The 23,707-nt window shown below is 35.4% G+C and overlaps 1 protein-coding gene across 1 annotated transcript in view; it reads left to right on the top strand.

Annotated features, from left to right (window-relative positions):
* The first annotated feature begins 4,592 nt into the window (after window positions 1-4,592).
* The window catches only part of Cdh12 (cadherin 12, type 2 (N-cadherin 2)), a 228,232-nt gene continuing 209,117 nt past the window's right edge, over window positions 4,593-23,707 (top strand). The window contains exon 1 of the mRNA XM_013013866.1: window positions 4,593-4,823. Coding sequence (XP_012869320.1) covers window positions 4,593-4,823 — 231 coding nt within the window. The remainder of the gene's footprint in view (window positions 4,824-23,707) is intronic.

The raw sequence follows: 23,707 nt of genomic DNA, 5'->3' as shown, positions 1-23,707 counted from the left end.
ATGTTACATTGTTTCAAAATATACCATAAGCATAGTCATTGAAAAATTATCTAATGTGCAGTTGGTTTTACAATGTTTCCCTTAATCGAAGAACAATTTTATAATTAACATTTTTAACATCCTGTCATCTCCCTTGATGATAGAGGCTTTTCTATATAATATATATGAAATATATATAATATATATGAAATATCCTATTAATGCTTGCTTTGAAAAGCAAAGATAAGCCAAATCAAATGGTAACTTTAGAAACCTCAGCTCCAGTATGTCACTCAGCTTTGGAAACACACTTGAAGAGAATTTTGCTTTGGCTATATATTCCCAAATATCTTGTATTATAAAATATAGATGTATATTTTACTCTGCCCTTCTGCTTAAGGAGATATTTGTGTCCCTGGACTCACATTACTTTTAGAAAGTATTTGAAAAGCCACATTCGATCAACAAGAGATTAAGGATAATAAATAAATACAAATTTCAAAACACTATGTGTGAATTCTGCCATGTGGAATAAAACACAGCTCTCGTGATGTCCTATGTAAATTTATGGCTTTTTTTTTAAGTTTCAAATGTTTTCATAAAGGGCTGACCTACAAAAACGTCTATGTTTCTGTTTTTGGTAACAGCTCCTTTGGTATTAGCACAAGTATACCTAGGTTGATGGTTGACTATAGAGTTTTTTCCTAGTAATTGACACTATGTTTTATGCCAAGAGGAGATTTTTAAAAAATATTTTTCCATTTTATTCAGGACCAGCATCTTTCAATCTCTTCTATTATCTTTGTTGTTATAAAGACTTTAATAATAGCTTCCTGGATGTTGGCGTTTCTAGAAGCTAGGGAGGTTTGGAGTGGCATCATTCACTGAAAATATCACTCACCTACACATGAAAGGTCTGCAGAGTTGCAAAACTTAGGATTTTATGATCACCAAGCAGAATTCAGAAAGGTGCTGCACACAATGTTCTGAGTGATGAAACAAACAATACTTACGTAGTTTTATGCATAGCTCAACAGAAGAATATAGATGGTGTAAATTTCATGTCAAATTCTATTTCGCCAACAATTTCATCATGTAAAGCTATCAGATGATTTTTAAAGTGTAACAAAGACTACATTTTATTAACTCCATATATAAATCTATTAAAATTTAATTTGCTAATTAAATGTTAATGGTTCCAAGGCTGGAGACCATATTTTAATGCAGAGATCAAAATGGGCTGCCAACTCACCTTTGTGACCCCCAAAACTGAGCTCCCATGGCAGATTAACTGCCAAGAAGCTGGGCACAGCTGGAAATGACCTTCACTTTATCTTTCTTCAATAATTTCCTTAGGTCATAGGGCCTGTTTAGTGTCTTGCTTTGTGGATTAGCTGGTAAATTGGACATTTTCAATGTTTTTGGCCACCTTTAAATCATATTACTATACTGGCACCTCAGCATAGTAATTATTGACTTTTTTTTTCCTGCTTGACCTACTATTATCTGGGAGTCTGAAATCCTGTTTTCACAGGAAGTATATTGACCTCATGGTTACAGTCATTTTATTATATAGAGGACATAAACATGGCCATACAAATCAGCTTCTCAATATTGAAGTACCTAGTTTTTAAAAAATTTGACATTTAGACCTGCGAGTGACTACTGATAGCTTTGTTCAAATTTGAACATCTTTATATTTTAATCTGATTATGCATTCATGAACAGATGGACAATAGAGTAGAACACTTGAAAGTGGGAGCCCTAGGATCAGGCAGCTCCCAGCCAGGGGGTCCTGTTGTCTGCTACCTTGTATAGTAGGGTCAAGCATTTCAGTCCTTCCATATTCCCCCAATTCTTTTGTAAAATGGTAATGATAATCACACTTTCTTCACAGAGCCAGTTTGCAGACATAAATTGGACCGCTGGGCAATTTTTGATAAAAAATAGTTAATATCATTAGATGAGCAATTCCCTCTAGCTTCACAGCTAGGAATCTGTCCTCTGCAGGTGTCAGGAACTGCTGTAGATGGTGGAGCCAGTGTTACTGACTGCAGTAACACTGTTCTCTAGGTACTCTTTTGCACCACTAAAGTAAAAGTAAAAAATTGTGAATATATGTTACTCCTGTTAGTACTGATAAAAAAAAAAAAAAAAAAACGTTTGAACCCTAGAGGGGAGAATGCGCAGGTCAAGCATACAGAGATTGTTCAGACACTGTTAAATTGATAAATGCGATGTGAACTACAAAGTGTAGTGTGTATGCCTATGTTCTGCCAAGTTCATAACAAAGTAGTAGGACTCAGAAAAAAAAAAAAAAACATGTGCATATTCCTAAAACCTGTGCCCTCATCATGAACCATAACCTTCCTAATGACAATATTGGTAATTATTAACTACCAATAAATTATTAGTGCTGTAAACCTAATATTCTACATTGGTATAAAAAGATAAGACAATGTGAGAGCATGATATACAGGCCAGCTTATGTAATGAGATACAAAAATGTGGAAGATAAACAGCATATTCTACTGGAGTAAACATTCAATGAGAACCGAAAATGGCCAAATTACAAATACACAGCCATTTGTTTATCATGGTTAATGTAGGTCTAAGTTAAGATTTTCTGAACAGTCTTGTCAGAATTTGTACACACCCAGATAATTATATTTTGTCAGAACTGAGTCGTTACACATTGTATTTTTTAAGAGACTGGACACATATCAGTTACATATTTTCTCTTAAATATTTCTTTAATTTTTTTAATTTTAATTTTTGTCAGTCATGGGGCTCAAACTCTGGGCCTGGGCACTGCCCTCAGCTCTTCAGCTGAAGTCAAGAGCTCTAGCACTTGAGCCACAGCACCACTTCCAGTTTTCTGAGTGGTTTATTGGAGATAAGGGTTCCACGGACTTTCCTTCCCAGGCTGGCGTTGAACCACGATCCTCAGATTGTGAGTAGCTAGGATTATAGGCGTAAGCCATTGGTGCCTGGATTAACTATATTTTTATTTTCTGTAGAAGACTTTCAGAGAATAAAGTGGGCACTTCTCAGCTCAGCTATTATCTCAAGATTTGTGAAGCACACCCACTTAAACATCTTAATGAACATATTTTGTGAAAAATACTTTACACCGTTTGTGTATATGGCACATAATTGAATAAGCACTGACTGGAATTGTATCAGACTGACTGACAGAAATGGCATGCATCATAGACATTCAATTAAGCCTTTATTGTTTTTGGTTCTGGTTCTCCTCTTATGGAAGCATCATATGCGTTTTCTGGCCTTCAGTGGTTTTGGCTTGTGGAAATCTCACTGGTTAAGAGCCAACTGTGTAAAACTATGCTGGCTAAGCTTGCAATTCCTACATTCCTGATTATATCAGGTAATCAGAAAGGGATGTAGGGTTACTACTAGTTTTTTTTTTTTTTTACTTTTCAGTTCATGTCACCTACAACAGGCTTTTGCTAAAGTGAGTTTATCAACAACATATTGCTTTCACATCCTTGGTATAATTTTCTCTTTATTTATTTGATTGTTCATTTGTTTTCTGTTCTAAGGAAGGCAGGACTGGTTCTATTTTCTGGTTTACTGATACTTACGTTGTACAATTTGTCAATGTATATTCCACATGCAATCTTTTAAATGGCTATTATAAGAAAAAAACATAATTTATTTTACTTAATAGCAGAACATATAACATTCATCTAATTTTCCTCTGAGTTACAAGTGATGTGTGAAATAACCCACTATATAGTGTTTTCAGTACACTAGGTTTAGCAAATTACTTTTACTTACAGATTTGGATGTCTTTTCAAATCCGATCCTTTATCAGTCATTAATGTTAGTATGATTATTTATTTTTATATTTAGTAATTATCTCCTTTCCTGTGTAGTTTGATCCTTCAATTCTATAATGGACAATTTTACAATTATTCAATTTTCTTTCCAAAATCATTGGTTGCCAATTTTGGCTATTCCGTTCCTCTCAAGTGATATCTTTAAATGTTTAGCTGTTTGGGCTTTCATACTTGAGGATGGAGTAAATAAGTATTATACTATTTTTACATATACCAGTAAATCCCCAGAATAAATGGTGTCTACTCAAATTCTCAATAGTTCTGTTCTAAAAATCCTCATCTATCATATGAATTTGATTACAGAAATGTTCTCTGTTCTTTCCTTAAAATATTTAATAAATTTATACATATATATTATTTATATTCATAATATAAATTTTGTTTCATTGTTATTGATGATTTTTAAGTCTATAATTATTTATTTAACTCAAGTTATGTCAAGTTGAGTAGAAGTGAAAATTTAGCATACTATTGGAAAATCTGTCATGTTGAGTGGTTAGTACATATCACAAATATTTCACAATTATCAGGAAGTTTACAAATTCAGTCTCTTTGTTTTCTGTCTTATAGGTCCCTTTAGATGGCAAATAATAAAGCAGAAGCCTCAAAACTGCTAATGCCTGAATTACCATCTCTTCATTAAAACTCAAAGCTAAGTGGTGAAGGCCACAGGCGCTGAAATCCTGGATTCCACAATTCTGCGTTAAGTACTGAGGTTTTCATTACTCAGCGACAGGAAAGCCTTTGCCAATGCTTACAAGGAACTGTTTATCCCTGCTTCTCTGGGTCCTGTTTGATGGTGGTCTCCTCACACCACTTCAACCACAGCCACAGCAGACTTTAGCCACAAAACCAAGAGAAAATGAAGTTCACCTGCCAGGGCGACAGTCACATTTCCAACGAGTTAAACGTGGCTGGGTGTGGAATCAGTTCTTTGTTCTGGAAGAATACATGGGCTCCGAACCTCAGTATGTGGGAAAGGTAATGACGTGTTTCTTTTGAAAACCAGTTGATAGGAAGTGGTGCTGTAGCTCAAGTGGTAGAGCGCTAGCCTTGAGCTGAAGAGCTGAGGGACAGCGCTCAGGCCCAGAGTTCAAAGCCCATGACCGACAACAAAACAAGCAAATAAACAAAAAAAAGAAATCTAATTGATAGCAAGGGGGAATATAAATTGGGTGATTGTATAAGGATATAGTGCACAGGAGTTGAACAAACCAGTCACTAGACCACTGGGATTTCTAGTCAAGACACCTGGTTTGTCATTCTGACTCCATGACCTAGGTAAGCTTTGGGATAGATCACATTCCTTTTTGTGCTTCTTAAGTATTTTTAATGGATATATATTATATATATCCTTGAAATTCTTCATTGAAGTCATGAAGTTAAAATATGATATATGATATGATGCACGTTATGACTTACAGTGGTCAGACAGAAAGAAGTAGGAACTAGCATAAATATCCTAAATTGATATTGGTGTTTCTGAGGATATTGATTCTTAAATTGTCCTGGTATTCATAATGTGTCCTTCCCCTTTTCTGTTTAAAACATTACAAACCACAAGTATCATGTTTCTAAAGTGATCCATTTGGTGTTCTTAAAACTTCATAAGTTGGGTGGGGATGGCTCTTGCCTGTAATTCTATCTACTCAGGAGGATAGCAGTTCAAAGCCATCCTGGGCAGGAAAATCCATGAAACTGTTATGTCTAATAAACAACTAAAAAACAAGAAGTGGTATTATGGCTCAAGAGATAGAGCATTAGCCTTTTGCTAAAGATCTGAGGGACAGCACCCAGGCCCAGAGTTTGAGCCCCACAACTGACAAACTAAAGATAACAAAAACAAACAAACAAAATGAAAACAGATAAAGCCTTCATTAACCACTGTCACATGATATGTTTACAAGGCACTTCTGCACTTGCTTATGGTCAAAGAAATGATGATTAGAACAGAAATATCTAACAGTTCATAGAAATATGTTGTTTTCATGAAGCAAACATAGGGTTCAATTCTCACATTCGTGAGAATTTACAAAGACAGAAAGAAAGTATAACATAACATAAAGTCTATTTGGGCATTACTGTTAGAAGATAATGACTCTTGGTTATTGCATCCTCTGACCTTTTCTCAATAATCAAGGGAACTGCAATGGGTATTGCTCACGTGTTGTCAAAGAAAACATTCATATCCAAGTCCTAAGTTATTTGTGCTTTATTTTTGCAATCAGTGGTAGGGTCCTCTATGTAAACTTTATTGAATAGTACAGGGGAGACATTATTTCAATATTTTTTAATGAACTTGAATCAAAGGGTGCAGCTAAGATATGTAAATTCTAGGCAAATATTTGGAGGGTATTGATATATACTATAAATATCAACGTGCCAAAATCAGTCTATGAGTACTATATTGGCTGTCAAAATTCCAACAACCATATAATAACAATAGTGATTAATATGTTATTAAATAGGATCAATCTCCTAAACTGTATCTGGACTTTCAAGGCCCTGAGAGAACACCATGAGCATAATCCTTGAAATTCAACACAGCACCAAGGAGTCAAAGGCCCAATGGTAATTCAGAGCACTCAAAGAAATAGACACTGGCTAACAATTGGTGCCAAGAGAGTACGAATTTCAGTTACACTGCCCTCCTCAGATTACACAGCTATGAAAAAATACCCCAGGAATAAGAAGAGTCCTCAACAATTTTGAGGAATATGTCCTAAAATTTGAAATTATCTAAGGTTATTGAACAATGTTTTTGTTATATGATGCTTTAATATGGTGATAGAATGTTACAACTACTGAAGTAAATTTTAGGCAAAAGTAATTATATAGTGTTGGTACACTCATGTGTATTTAACTTGATACAAAATGGAATTTTACAGTCAGATACAAATGAACAGAGGCTTAATGTTCTATTTCATTGACTTGAGTGCCTTCACCAGTACTTCTGATAGCAGGCCCTGGAAAATACCTATGGAAAAAGGATCCTCTCCTTCTGCCTTTATTAAAACCAAGGATTTTATTAATCAGAATTGGAGTGTTAAGGTCAACGTTTTTGTAACGTAAAGTACATATTACATTTGTTGTAGTTAGAGAAATGCTTTACCTTTCATTTGAGGTAAAAAGGAATTTAGAAAACATCAGAAAAGTCTCTTCTTTGATCCTGTGATAGTGTGTGAGTTCATTGAAAACATAAATTGCTCAATTAAATGATTAAAATGTAGTAGCTCTACTATCTAATCCATTACTATATGTAAGCAGCATTGTTTTGGTAGGTTGATATGATTCCACAATTGTAAGTATTAATCCCTAGGATTCTCATGAGAATATATTTCTAATTCAAATGAAATATCACTTATCCAGAATTTCTCTTTACAGAGAAACTAATTAAACTTTAATTAACTCCATGTTTGTGATTCTACATTGGAAAGAGAAATATAATATTATGGAGAGTAATCCAAGATATTATATATATATATATATATATGTGCAAACAAACATGGATATTTGTATTTTTGCACCTTCTGGAAAGATTTTGAGTCAGATCATAGAAATAAAAGCTATTATAATTAACGCAGAGGTCATTGCTAATGAGAACGAAAATACTGCAGATCTAAGAACAGTGCCTAACTCTATAACCACTGAGCCTCCAATTTGATTTTCTGATTTTTAAGAAAATGTATATAGGAAAATATAACCACAATGTTTCTTATTAGTTGACACTCTATTTGTTTAAATAAACGGAGCTTCATTTATCCAACTCTAAAGAATATCCTCATGTAGAAATTCAGAGACAAAAATTTAAGTGGCTAAATGAATAGGAGCCTTACTAATGGATTTATTTAAAGATACATATATTCATGTTGACATGTACTCAAGAGAGATGGAAATGCAAAATTAGTTTAATGAATATAAAGTTAATTGCAATATAAAGAAATTACAACTATATACAAAGCAAATCCAGAGCTTTTCTCAGATAAAAGTGTTGGTTTTACTCTAATATCAAGACAAGTACATACTTTCACACTGTAGAGTAAGAGATTAAATTTTCTGCTATACTTTTTTATATTTTTTGTAAAAATGCTGTAAACAGGGGTTACGGTTACATGAGTAAGGTAATGAGTACATTTCTTATCAAGCATTGTTATCCACTCCTGTTTTTCTCCTACAATACCTTCCTTCCTCACCTCCCCACTCCTCCCCCTCCCCCCAAAGTTGTAAAGTTCATTTTTAACATTGTGTCTTTTGAGTATCCTTGTTACAGTGGATTATCTTGTGTTCTTGTTTCAGGTTTTTGTTATTCCCCTTCCCCTCCTCAAATTATATATCAAAATCAAGTACAGTGACAACAGGGGATATACCATAGGGGGAAGAACATACAATAGAAACACAAAAAAGTACATTAACAACAACACTAACAAAGAAAAAAATCCTGTGTCAATATCTTGGGGTTCATTTCACGTAGCATTATTTTGTATGGTGATATGTACATAGTTTTGAGCTTTTCTGCTCCTCTGTTAAGATTATCCCAGACATATGTTAATTATTGAAAATAAGGGAATCCATGGGACCTGCATTTTCTTGGGTCTAGCTTACTTCACTTAATGTGATTTCTTCCCCAAGTCTTTCCATTTCCTAACAAAAGAGGTGGTATCATTCTTTCTGATGGAAGCATAGACTTCATATGTATGTAATCAAAGATAATCTACTTGCTACCTAGGAGCTAGCTGGTCACCTTAGTGTGTAACCGAGTCACTGACCTTAGTGTGTAACCGAGTCACTGTTCATTTATATTACTGCAATAGTAGCTCATGAGGACTGGAAATATCCAGGTCAGTTTTGGCAAGTAAATCTATGTTGCTGGTCCACGCAACATCTCCATTCCCACTACGAAGACCATTTTGTTTCTGAGCCCATTGGATTCTAACAAGGAAGGAAAAGAAAAACTGGTCATGTTGTTCACTTGTTCATTTAAAATAGACATTTAATAATTCAACCTCTTGTGGAATTTCTCATAGGAGAAACATACCTTCACATTTTTATTCTTTAATGGTCTTCCTGTGAATCAAACAAACCTCTTTCCCAGAATTCTTTGTCATGTACCTGCTCACTTTCTTTTTTCTTTTTGTTTTTTTGGGTCCGGTCGTGGGGCTTGAACTCTGGGCCTGGGCACTGTCCCTCAGCTCTTCAGTTCAAGGCTAGCGCTCTACCACTGGAGCCACAGCACCACTTCCCGCTTTTTTCTTTTTGCTTATGTGGTGCTGAGGAATCTAACCCAGGGCCTCAGGCATGCAAGGCAAGCACTCTACCACTGAGCCACCTTCCCAGCCCCAACTGCTCATTTTCTTAATATTAGTCAATGACTGGCCTTAATCAGTGAATTAATAAATTATTTCCTTATGTTACTCATTTACATTTCTAAGCAAAATGGGAAAAAATAGGTGAACATTTTGATGTGTGCCCACTTGAAGAAATTGCCCTAGCCACCAACATTCATTGCTTTCCTAGAAAGGTGGCAATGTGCTGCTGTTAAAATCCAGGTGAGGCTTGTATATTATTAAGATTCTTCTATAGACTGCTCAAGAAGCTTGAGATGTTCCTCATCTGATCACAAGGGGGGGAAAGCCCATTTAGATGGTAGGTTTAAGCCAGAATAGACATAAGTGCATTTCTTTCCATGTAATTTATGTATTTCTATTTCTTTTGGACTGGCTTATGCTCAATTTCACATATGTCACCTTTATTTAATTATGAGGAAGTGATATATATATATATGTATATATATATATGTATATATATATATATATATACAATTCTTTGACTCACTTGGTCAATATCAGATATTTTGTGATTTCTCAAATCACATAACTTGCTGTATCATGGTTAAACATCCAATCTTTCATAAGACCCACTTGCAAATCACAACCTGTGTGTCAGTAATAGAGGAGGTATGTGTAGATCTTATGAGGGTTTCGATTTGGAATCTTGATGGTATATAATGCAGTTTCCCAATAGGAATCTACCAAATACTCTATACAATAATGAAGCAGTAATATGCTGACTTCTATATTTAAGAGATTCACTAGTTCTCTTGATCTCCTTTGGTTTTTAGAGATACTGTATGAATAAAGTCATCATTTATCTTCATAGAGCTGACTCAATATTCCCCTACAATATTGGGCTAGAAAACTCACCAAAGCAGTCATATTTATTTGAGGCTTCCTTGGTGAGTAAATACCTAATTATTAAGTCTGAGTAATAATTTCCCCTTGCTCACTAGAGCTGGTTAGAAAATGTATCAGTATAGTAGAATTGTTATATGTATTCTGAAGGAAAAAAATTCATTCAAGATTCTCATGAATTTAATTATGACATAGGACTAGAAAGCTAGTAGACCCTGTAGACAGGACAGTGACTTTTGCCAGCCAGAGGCAAAATGTGGTTATTTACATTTACAAGTAGAAAAAATGCATTTTATGAATAAATATTTTGTATGAGGTGCCAGGGGAGGTGCTAATTGTTCAAGCAATGAAACCACATCTGGTACAGTTGCTACAATTAAAGTCAACACCTGGTTAAGTTTATGATAATCTATTGTCATTACCCCAACCCCATCTGTCTTCTCCACTAGCCAAATAGGAACACTAAGCAGAAACGTGGTAAGATTCTCCACTTCTGTCTTTCAAATCTTTGCTGATGGCAGCAAACTCTTCCATTCCTGTGGGAATTTGGTATTATTTTTTTTTACTTATTTTCTAGGTAGAAATAGTCTAATGGTATTCACTTGGCCTGTCTCATCATAATCCCTTTCAATCTGTTGGTCAGGGAATTAATGTGGGGAATTAATGTGGGAAGTCCCCAGCTCCTGAGGAACCCTAGAGCAATTATATATTCTGCAACTGAAGAAATAGCCAGAGTTAAGTTGAGTAGACACTGGCATCACATTGAGTTCCATAAACCTCTGTGCTCATCAGTGGATCCAGTCATCCTAGATCTGTAGTAATTAAAATCAGCTCAGAGCCAGGCACCAGTGGCTCATGCCTGTAATCCTAGCTACTCAGGAGGCTGAGATCCGAGGATCGTGGTTCAAAGCCAGCCTGGGCAGGAAAGTCTGTGAAACTCTTATCTCCAGAAAACCGGAAGTGGTGCTGTAGCTCAAGTGGTAGTGTGAGCTTTGAGCTGAGGAGCTGAGGGACAGCGTTCAAGCTCAGAGTTCAAGCCCAATAACTGAACAAAAAAAAAAAGTCAGACCCAGTTCAGACCCAGTGTCCACTAGTCATGAAAAAGTGAGAATATTTGTTCTTTTTTTTCCCTCAGTGCGTGGTTTATTTGTTCTTTTTTTTCCCCCAGTGTATAAGAACATGTTTAGATAGCAATACATCCATTTGGAGACAACTTTTAAAAGTCTGACTTTTGGAAATATATACAGATCCTTCTCCTGCAGGCCCCATCCATCCTCTTATTCAAGTGTTCTTAGAGTCACCTGGCTCTATAGTGCACAATGAATGACTGTCGTTGACTCTGCTTTATGAATCAGGTTAGATTATCATTAAAATGGTCTAGACATTTTCTGATATATTAATCAAACAGGAATTTAAAAGGCTTGCCATCAATTTCATTTCTAGGAACAGGATGACTTGATGACTACAGTCTCTGAGATATAATACCTATTGGCTTTTTCTTTATGGTATTCACAGTTTACTTTGGACCATGCATTGAATGCTGCCGCTTGGCTGCTTCTATACAATGATCCAATTACTGTTGCTGCACTCTGATTGCCCATTCCTGGGACAGCAATCTCCATGTATCTACAGGTCTACATGTAGCCAATAGCCAGTAGACAGTAGGAAGCTCAGCTTTACCTCACAAAAACTCATGTTCACAGTGGAAGTGAAAAGTGTACACCACCAAGGGTAGAGGAAGCATAAGAAATTCCTTCTACGATAGCAATTCCTCTTAGCCTGGAATACCTGCTGTAGTAAATCAAGACAGGAATAGCACTTCACATTCATTTTCTATGGGAAAATGTTTATTCTATGTTTTAGCAAATGAAACAAAATATCAGAGTCCTGTCTTTTTCCCTCCAAAAGAACAAAACTGCACCACTAAATACAGAAGCTCTGCTTAGTGAGCCCTTACTAACAAATTCAGTTCAACACCACTTTATAGTCCTCACCACTTTATCCTACATTCTTCGTATCATTCCCTGTGTAGTCCTCAGAGTTCTATCTGCATAAATTAGAAAAAAATAGTAAGTGGCTTTTCTGAGGGTTTAATGAACCTCCATGTAGGTGTCCCTCTGTACTCTACCTTTAGGAGTAACTTGTATGTCTAGAGCCAACCTAGGAAGGAGTATTAAGAGTACCCAGAACACCAGGCAGGCTTGCAAGGAAAGTGCCCCAAGGGAGGCCATTGCAATTTCCTCAGGCAAACTTGTAAATTTGCTCCTAGGAAGGGAAAGATGACTCATCCGAGTTTAGGGACTTGGTGTCCCCAGTTTCATTAAGGTCTTCCCACACATCCCCAGTCCACTGTTGCATGCCCCACTTCTTGCAGGTCTTGCAGTCACTTCTGAAGCAGGCACTGTGAGGTTGGGCATTCACTTCCCGTTGAAGTCCAACCGTTCATGATGAGCCTCCACAATTGCTTTCCAGCAATGTGAGTTTTGTGGTTGCAGGAAATAAGGGTCTTTTGCAGAGCAATCAGTGAAGCTTTGAGGTCTCGTGTGATTTTTAAGCTGAGAATGAAATCCTGGAGTGCATCCTTGTCTTATGAAATCCTAGAGTGCACCTTTGTCTTTTCTCCCTTTCTCCAAAGACTTTAGAAGCTGACCAAACCATTTTATTGTAATCACTAGTCGGAGAAATGCGTTTTAAATCTATCACATGAATGGCCGTTTAGATCTTTGCCTTCTATAAATATTTCATCAGTGGAATCCAAAGAGGGATACTACTCTCACCTCTTATGCTATCAATGCAGCCTTTCCTACTAGAGCAGAGTGAAAACTTTAAGTATAATCTGATTGGAAAGCCTGTTATAGAGATGCTTTTAATAATTCAGAATTTCATCTTTTCTCATCCTGGCTGGGTGCAGTGACTCATGTCTGTAATCTCAGCTATGTTGGAAGTAGAGATGGGATGATTATGCTTCAAGAACAGTTTGAGAAAAAAAATCACAGGACTTTGAAAGAAACATCTGGGAGTCATGGATCATGCATGGAAGAGTTTTAAATACATGTATATGTATATGTATTTACAGATATATGCAAAACATTACCATCGAAGGCCCGCCTAATGCCTATTGGGAAAAACTTGTCAGGAAACCAGTATACATCACAGTACTCTTCACAGAGAGAGAGAGGGAGGGAGTGAGAGAGGGAGAAAAAGAGGGAAGGAGGGGAGGGAGAGAGGGGGGAGAGTGAAGGAGGGAGGGAAAGAGAGAGAGAGAGAGAGAGTCCTTTGTTGTCTATTGTGGGGCTTGAACTCTGGGCCTTGGTGTTGTCTCTGAGTTCTTAATCTCAAGGCTAGTGCTCTAACACTTGAGCCACAGCCCCACTTCCATTTTTTTGTGTTTATGTGGTGCTGAGGAAGTGAACCCAGTGTTTCATGCATGCAAGGCAAGCGCTCTACCACTGAGCCACCTTCCCAGCACGAGAGATTTTTTTTTAAGAAATCACTTATGAAATTGAGAAAAGTTAAATACTGGGATAGTTTCAAAACCTTATACAATCTATTGGCAGTCTCCCCAGCAACTGGTCTCTTTTCTGAAATCCTCCCCCTAACTAGACAAGACACCATCATATCATAAGGGACAAATTGCTTTATTTATGTCTACCAATATAAAGCTTATCCCTTCAGGTTAATATAGGAACATATAGCATAATGTCTGTCCAACTGTTGATGGATCCCGGATGATTTAATGACACAAAAATTAACCATTTCTGAAAAAAAATTATTGTGAATAAAGAAAACATGGTCAATTAATCTCCTGGAAAAGAGAAGGACTAATTACTGATCTGAATTAGAGGAGTGACATTCAAAACATTCAGGGTGTATAGAAACACCTAGCATTGGGGTTCCTCTCCAATAAGTAGTAGGGACATAATTAGATTGATTCATAAGACATGTGTGATTAAGGATCACAAAGGAGAAAACTGGGAGAAATGAGAATGGAACTACAAGAACCATCATTGTCAAATAAGTTAAAATTAGGTAACACATACCTTCATACATGCACACAGTCAAGGGAGAAAGATTGCATTTGTTTGACATTAGTTAAAAGAAACAAAAAGTGAAGAAGCATGCTAACTTATTTCAGTAGAAATAACCTTATTATAAAATTATTATTAAATTATTATTGCTTGGATATCACAAATGATCCTGACATACTCACAATACTGCATTTGTGGTTCCTCATTTATTTATTTGCTCACATTCTTACTTACTTGCTTCTTTATTCACATCACTTTTTCAGATGTCCATAATGTAGCGTTCATCACACAATTTTTACTGAAGTGTGAGCTTTTAATATCTGAATGATTCTTGCTCATCAAAAATTCAAGGCTCACAATTTCAAATCTATTTTCACAGAAGTGTGTCTCAAACTCTGTCTAATGTATTACACCACTGCCATTCAGATATAATAGACTCCGGGGCAGATGGATGGAGTGGAAAGCTCACATCTTATTTTTAAAATGCAGAGGAAAGGAGACTTTGACATTGCTTGATTATTTCAAAACTTGTACTTCCATTTGAAGTACAAGTCCTGCATATCTGGGATTTACAATATAGTCAATGGCTTTGAGTTAAAAAAATTTTTCTAGTGTAGGTTCTAGGCAGGAATGCTGAGTTTATAATCATGTCATCTCTAGCTACCAGCTACATCTTCAGCCAGCTATGGGAGGGTACCATTTTATCTCCTTTGATGAAGCTGTTTTAGACCCGCCTGATATTTATATGTCCTATGTCCAATTGGATTCTTAAACCTATCTTTATATTTTATAATCCTTTTTTTTTCAATTTGAGCTATCCTTGAAGTAACTATATTTGAATGTGATGGAAGAAGCAATATAGTTAAGAAAATTGCTTGAAATGAAATTTAAACAAAATAATAACAGTACTCTAAATTCCTCTCCAATAGTTGATGTCCATTTTATGCTAATCCATCTATGCTTGTACAATTTGTATCTTGCTTCTAGCATGAAAGTTTTCTCATAATAGCTGTTGTACAAAGGTTCAAAGTATTTACTTTAATTGAGTTGGCAGGACCATGAATAAAATTTAGCTATTTGTAAATCGATATGTGAATCACTAATGCCAAAAGGGCAAAAATAACAGAAAATATTTATATCTCAAAAACAAATGTTATTTTTTCTTTCGTTTCTTCTCTTACCCTTTTCTCCTTTTATATCTAGGTGTATTTCAACCTTTAATTTCCTTACCTATTATTTAAAATTTCTTATTAATTATAGTGGTTTAAAATGTAAAATGAGGCCGGTTCTGGTGACTCATGAATGTAATTCTAGCTACTCATGAGGCTGAGATCTGAAGATTGCAGTTCAAAGCCAGCCTGACCAACAAATTCATGAGACTCATATCTTAATAAATTCAATAATACATTTTCCCCTAAGAAATGAAAATACGTTTCTATATCCTTGAGAATATACATTTGGCTCATCTTTGCCCTTCATATTACCCTTCTTTTTCAGATCAGAGTGTTTTCGGCCAAAAAACATATATTAAATTAATGCAACTTAAAAAGGGGCCATTCAAATATTAACCTAGATCTGAAGTTAGCGAATTACACTCTTTAAACCTTATCCATCTCGCTGTAAATTTTCTATAAATAATTTTCTATCAGTGCACAGCCTTGTATTGTCTATGAATACTACCAGACTGATTAATGATCAGGCCGATTAGTTATGATGGACAACATACCACTCACCAAACCTGGACAGGGATGTAGAATGACTAGTAGAGAACCCACCTGGAAAGGCTAAAGGATATATGACTCATTCCTATATTCATAACTACTTAGGAGGTGGAAATCTGAAGGATCAAGGTTCAAGATGAGCCCAGGAAAAATGTTAGGAGGACTCCATCTAAATCAATACATAGAGACATCTTTGCATGTATCCGTCATCCCACCATATAAATAGGAGAATCATTGTCCAGACAAGCTCCATTGCTCTTTAGAAACCCTGCCCAAAAAATAATCCCAAAGATCCTTTCTAAAACATAACCTCCAAAGCCTGGAGGTTTAGCTACCTAATTCTCTGAATTGAAACCCTAATATTGCTAGGGATGGAAAAATATCCTATAATATTTATTACCAGATCCACAATAGAGATAATTTTCATTTGTGGACACCAGAATTGTGTCCTCTCTTTGCTATTTCTTAAAGATTAATGATCCTTAAGAGCATGGGCTGGTTGCCAGGAATTCTTCTTATTGTGAAAGAAATAACAGGTGCAATGGAGTAACTGTGAACCTCCTCAGTGTTCACTAGGGATGATATGGAAAGGAACTCTCAGTGCTACCATGGAAAGTACTTAATGCACACATAGGTGATCTGTGTCACGTTTTTAGGCAGGTATGACAATTATCAATGAACTGATCTCACCCCAGAAGATTTTGCTGAGGGTAAAAATCATATGATGTATATATTTATTAGCTGATTCTTCTCACTCCTTGAAAAATAAAGAATCATGTAGGTAGGACAAGTTATATTTTAAGAAGACAATATAGATTTCCACTTCCACATCATATTTTTTGACATTGACCAAGTAACTTTATTTTTAATAAGTTTTTATTTTTTTTAGTGAGTACATTTCTTATCAAGCATTGTTGCCTCCTCCTTTGTTTTTCCCCTACCATCCCTGTCCTCCCATCTCCCCCCACCTGCCAAAGTTGTAAAGTTTGTTTTTGGACATAACGTCTTGTACATCTCATTGTTGCAATAGGTCCACCTGTATACCTATTTAAACCACTTGATTTTCCCTTCCCCTCCACAAATTATACCGACATCAAATACAGTGAAAACAGGGGTTACACTGTGGGGGATGGACATACAAAGCAACAAAAAATCATCTTATAAATATGTTAGAAACAATAGCAAGAAAGAAAAACCATTTGAGTCCTTATCTTGGGGTTCATTTTGTCTAACATCAACTTAAAGGATATCACTATCCTGTCCAGTTTGCCTTGAACTCATGCTCTCCTTCCTCAACCTCTTTAGTAGTTCTGAATACAAGTGGCCTTCACCATTCTGGGCTAGTCACTGTTATTATTATTATTATTAGTAGTAGTAGTAATAGTAGTATTTATTAGAATTATTATGACTTTTGCAGTTATCAACCTACATGGAAAGCTTGCCATCATCAAAATATATCCACATGATTGAAACATCAGTATAATATAAATATCATACTGGATATGTAGTCACACAAGTTAGAGAAATACCACTAGAATTGATTCAGATCACTTGTAGAGAGTCCAATTCCTGTCATAAAATACAATTTAAAGAATGTATTCAGATATCACAATATATTTGAAAAATCATGTCAAATCAAAATATATTTATGTAAAACAAAGAATAAAATCAGGACTACAGGGATCAGGAGAACAGAAATGTTTCTGTTAATATTCATATCAATTATCAAGAAAAAATTAAATGCATATTTAAAAGACTGGTTTTCTTTTCTCAATTTAAACTTTTATTTTTGTAACTACTGTCTTTATACACACAATATCAAAGAATAAATATGAACTTTACAATATTATCCAACTTGAAAAGTATCTCATGGAAGAAATCCTTATCTGATATGTTAGAATTTAAAATGTTACTATTTTTAAATAGAAGTTGATTTAAGGTCTTATTGTTTTTGTTTTTGATTCTTTTGTGCCAATCCTGGGGTTTGAATGCAGATCCTGGGTTTGAACTCAGGGCCTGGGTTCTGTCCCTGAGTTTCTTTGGCTAAAGGTTAGCACTTACCACTTGAGCCACAGCACCACTTCTGGCTTTTTCTGAGTAGTTTACAGGAAATAGGAGTTTCAGAACTTTCTTGCCCAGGAAGCTTCAAACCGTAATCCTCAGATCTCAGCCTCCAGAGTAGCTAGGATTACAGATGTGAACCACCAGAGTCCAGCTGAAGTTAGCTTGTATTATTATTTTTGTATGATATCCAATTTTGTATGATATCCAATATATGCAATAAAATCAGTGTATGTAAATTAATTAAATTGTGAGGCTTTTAAAATATTTCATCTACTGATTATCTGGCAACATATAATTTTGATAAAATATCAAGCTTTAGTTATTATACGGGCAGTAACTATGCTTAGGACCTGATTATTCAAAGATTTGATTAGTTTTGAAAGATTATTTTGATTAATATGAAGATTCATATTCATATTTCAAGTTCATATACTTTTGCTTATGAATTTTATTTACTAATACATTTACTAATTAATTTTGTTAATGAGTGGATAATACTAAGTGAAAAAATTTGAATCAATGTTCAAAAGTAGCTACAACATAATTAAGTAGAATACTTTATTTCAATTAAGCAAGATAATTACTTTGAGGAAAAGGAACATGTGCACTCTGAGTAATGCTTAGCTTCCTGGGGCAGGGGAAGTTCAGAAAAAGAATTTAGATAAATGGAGATAACAACAAGTATTAAAATGTAGATTAAAAGTAATGTACATGTACTGGCAAGAGTAGGACTGACTATTGTGGGATATGAATTTATAGGTTTCGATATTCTCCCATTTAGTTTTAGGCTTTAACATTATATAGATCTGCACAATCAGGTCACTCCTGCTTGCTATTTTGAGAACATTAGAAAGCCAGTCCCTAGGCTCCAGCTGCTCAGAGTGTCAGTCTGGTCCCCAGTGACTTGCACCTGTCATGCGCAAGGGCTCCCCACAGGTGCCTCTGCAGAGTGTGAGGTGCTACACGCACCGGGCTGGTTCTAATTGCCCCAGATTTACCTGGCGTCACAGTGCTGTGCTGCATCTCCAAGGCCAAGGCCCATTCTCATAATGTACAGGGACAGATGCATTTTTCCAGAAATAATGCAGTTGAGTATAGGTTTGCACAAATGATGTCAAGGTAAGTAATAACAGAACCAATTTTAGTTTCCAAATGATCCTGCCAGGTGACAAATTATATGTATCCATTTTAATGTATGCATTATTTAGGAAACTGCTTGTTACTCAGTCTCCAAATTCGTTAAATAAGTCCATTATTGTAAGTCCCTTAAATCATATATGTATATATATATTTTTTTTGGTCAAGTCTATGTCTTTGTAAATTCTAGATGGAAAACAGCACTGCAGTCTATTTTTGATTATTATATTAGACTTTCCTCCTTGAGGTTTCCTGTCACTTCGGGATATCTACTATTCCTTGCTATTTGGCCTCTAAAAGAGACTACATTATTGAGCTTCTTTTATCGTGTTATTAGCCTTTATAATTATGCCCGAAAACAATTTTAATTCATAAAATTTCAGGAGAAATGATACATTAAAGAAAAGAACAAGCAAATTTTGAGAGTCAACATAAGCTAAAATTGGGCAGTTTTTTGCCAAAATAATCTCTTGTAAAATGTCATGCTCACATACATGGGAAGCCTCTCTGCCATAGATTTGTATAAATCGTAAAGGCTGTTCTAATAGTACATTCCAGAACTAAGGAAAATCTCAAACAAATACATAAGACAAACACTAGATAATTTCCAACTTCAAAAATAGAAAAGGCAAGGGGCTAGGAAGGTGGCTCAGTGGTAGAGTGCTTGCCTTGCATGCATGAGGCCCTGGGTTCCATTCCTCAGCACCACATAAGCAAAAAGAAAAAAAAGCCGGAAGTGGCTCTGTGGCTCAAGTGGTAGAGCGCTAGCCTTGAGCTGAAGAGCTGAAGGACAGCACCCAGGCCCAGAGTTAGACCCACGATAGACAAAAATACAAAAAAAAAAAAATAGAAAGGGCAAAACTTCTCCAGATGACCACTAATTTTATGATAGAAAACTTTCCAAAATAAGTTTTCTGGTTCTTCCAGATGGATTAGATTTTTAAAATAAGGTAGTTATAAAATATGAATTTGTATAGCTGTATAATTGATGTTTGGAGAAAAGTTTCCTAGATTTTATTTTTTGTTTGTTCGTGGTGGGGTTTGAACTAGGGTTGGGCACTGTCCCTCAGCTTTTCAGCTCAAGGTGAGCGTTCTACCGCTTGAGCCACAGTGCCACTTCCGGTTTCCTAGTGGTTTATTGGAGATAAGAGTCTCAGAGGTTTTCTTGCCCTGGCTGGCTTTGAACCTCGGATTTCAGCCTCCTGAGTAGCTAGGATTACAGGCGTGAGCCACCGGAGCCCGCCTCTAGGGCTTTTATTTTATTTTTTTTTAATTTCAATGTGCAATCAATTCCAAGTAGGTTCTCTACCACCACTAACCAAATCTTCAGCCCAAGAAATGTTTCCACATGTTAGGATTTCCCACATTTAGAAGTGATCTGCATTACAGTTTAGGACAAGCTACAACGAGGCAAATTACTACATTTGTATTCTTGCAATATAAAGTAAAACTATCAAGATAATGATTTAGTACAACCAAGGAAAGCATAAGAACTAAAATTAATAATATTTTAATCACTCCAAGTTCTTGCTTAATTTGATTATCCCGAGGCCTTTGGAAAATTGGGTGCTTTCACAAGATGATTTCCGTTATAGTTGAAGATCCTTCTTGCTAACTAAATAATTGATTTATAATAAAATATAAGACCTTTAGCTCAGGACAACAAACTATTAAAATTTAGAATGATAAAAATAATAAGCATTGGACAATTCAAGGAATCAGGCCATGCAGCAGATAAAAGAAATGGTGTTAGAATTACAGTGATCAATAAAATTTTGTTTTTGTTTTTGTGGTGAGTATTCAGGTATAAATACATTAATTAGCTCCACATTTTCAAAAGTCTTTTTGTTTCCTGCATGCTGCCAATCCTAGATCACAAACGCAGAAAAATTCATTCAGGTAACATCATGAATTGAGGTGTTGAGATCCCTTTGTTATAAAGCTAAAACAATCTAGATTATGATGATATAGGAGGGATACACCTGCACAACCAGGGAAACATTTAACTGCATTTCATACCCCTTCTATATACCATACATGACAATAGAGGATAAGACAGGTTCCCAAATGAGATAAGTGCTCCGAGTTAAAGCTCTGAGAGGCATGTTCCCTCACATCATTCTCATAATGTCATTCTCAAGGAGCCACGAAGATGATGTGAATGGGAGGTAAATTAAGATATATGTTAATTCTGTCCCTGAAGAAGGACATCGCAGTTACTCAATTACAGGATAAAAGACAGCTGAGAGAGTTTATGTTTCATGAGAAATGTAAAGTTTTGGAGCAACAAGGTCTATAAAGCACCACACAAATATTTTTCAACTAATCAGAATTACAGAGTGGTATTTCAGAAATGTGTTTTTTTCTTTCCCTGGGATGATTAAACAAATACAAAAGAAAAGGGAAGAAAAGAAAGAAACATGAGGGACTTTCAGCTTTTCTAAGTGGAAAAATACTAAGCTTAAAATCATATGATAAAAGTTTCATCAAGTATGTGTTGTAAAACCTAATACAGGCAAAATATTTTCCTTGCTGCATTAATATAAATGATAAAACACAGAGTGGCATATTCCTAAGAAGTTTGGGAAGGTGCTTTGAAAATCTTCCTGGTTGAGATGGATACTATCATTTTGCTTTTATGTCTTACCTGCTTTTGTGATAATGTGGTTACAACTAATTGCCTTGTTTCTACAAATTTTAAGATAGTTGTACTCCATATTTGTTTTTCTTTCAATAGAGATCCCATAATACTTGAGAAAAAAAAGTGTGCAAAGTAACACTTGTGAAAATTCAGTAAACTCATTAAACACTAAGTGTTTCTGTCTGTCAAATCACAATGAGTCAACTTCTTAATCTATGTGCACCGAAAGATGTCCAAATTAAATTTTGGGTATGTGGCTCCACAAACTGGTTAAACACCTTTATGAATAAAAGAAAGATGAGAGAGAGAAAGAGATAGAGATAGAGATAGAGAGAGAAAGGTGGGACAGGTTGTCATAGGTGAGCAATTCCTAAGAAAATATTCACAAACAGGAGCTAAAGAAAGACAATCACCATTGTAGGCTGTCAGTGCTACTCACTGAAGTGAAACCAATGAGTCTTATAACAAAACAGCAACAAACTGCTTTTCCTCGATTATTGTGACTAACTGTGGGGAAAATGTAACAGAAATATACCTGAAACAAGACCATGGGAGATGACAAAAAATAACAACTGAAAGACAATGCTGGTTTTAACTTGAGCTTTGCGTAGGGCCAAGTGCTGAATGCTGTGCCTATATTCCATGCTATACTCCTCCCAGATTGGACCATGTGGCTGTGATTCATATGGAGCTATGGGCAAATGTCAGTCTCCATAGCAAACTTGCAATGAAAAGAAAATTCTCTCTCTCTCTCTCTCTCTCTCTCTCCCCATGTGTGTATGTGTGTGTGTATGTGTGTGTGTGTGTGTGTGTATGTATACATATATATAGTGAAAAAATGGAATAACTTGCAGGTTTGGAGACTAAGAGAAAAAAATCACAAAGTGGAATTTTTTTGAAATTGTATTATTTTCTCTATCATATTATTTTCCCGGTATCCATAAGATGTCTTTTCAAAATATACTTTCCTCATCTGTGACAAGCATTTGCTAACTCTTGTATCCTTCCTTTTTTAACGTTCTCTCCTCTTTTGATCTGATTAAGACTGGTGAATATCTAAAAAAGTTTCCTAAACTCAAAATTCAAAATCAAGGGAAATGACTAGAAGTAATTCAAATCACAATCCTTTTAAACAAGAAATGGAATCATTTTAGAAGCTTTTAATTTTAGTAATAAACACCTTGTCTCATTTTTATTTCTATTTCTGAGGTGACAAAAACAACACCGAGTAATTATAAAAACTAGCCAATGTCACTGATTTCTAAGTAGAGTAGAAGAGTGAAAATTGAATCCCTTATCTTTCTGAAATGAGTGATATTGACTTGTCTATATGACTCAAATTATATTTACATAGTATTATTTGTATCTAACTAAAGATATATATATATATATGTATGCAGACAGACAGATAAAGAGCAAGACATAGTGCAGTAGATACAGTGGTATTTAGAAAATATATGGCATAATTTTTTCAGAATTGCTAGTTAAACATAAAAGAATTAGTACTTGGTATATATGTGAGTTTCACTTAGATTTAGCATCAGCATAATAAATAGTAATAAGAAAAGCTTTTAATTATTAAATACACCACTTGTGACAGCCTTAGAGTTTATTCATTAGCTAGGAAAGTAGGCAGGTAGGTATGTACATAGAACTACAATGGGAGAGAAGCAAAGATTCACTTACATTTAATTATAGTTCTTCATTACTTATATGAAATGTCATTGCTCATCACAATGGAACTGTTCTTCAGAATTACTTAGGATAATTATCACAAGAGAGAAAAAGAGAGTGACTGAAAATAGTGACAGAAAAAGAAAAGAAAGTAAAGAATAAATGGAAGGAAAGAAAGAAAGAAGAAAGGAAAAATGTAAGGAAGACAAAAAAGAGAGAAAGAAAAAGAAGAAAGAAGAAAGAAAGCAAGAAAACAAGCAAGCAAGCAAGCAAGAAAGAAAGCAAGCAAGAAAGAAAGAAAAAAGAAAGGAGGGAGGGAGGGAGGGAAGGAAGGAAGGAAGGAAAGAAGGAAGGAAGGAAGGAAGGAAGGAAGGAAGGAAGGGAGAGAGGGAGGGAGGGAAGGAGGGAGGGA

The sequence above is a fragment of the Dipodomys ordii genome, unplaced genomic scaffold (genome assembly GCF_000151885.1).
Source record: "Dipodomys ordii isolate 6190 unplaced genomic scaffold, Dord_2.0 Scaffold21, whole genome shotgun sequence".
In the NCBI taxonomy this organism is placed as follows: domain Eukaryota; kingdom Metazoa; phylum Chordata; class Mammalia; order Rodentia; family Heteromyidae; genus Dipodomys; species Dipodomys ordii.
This window is presented reverse-complemented; position numbering and strand designations above follow the sequence as displayed.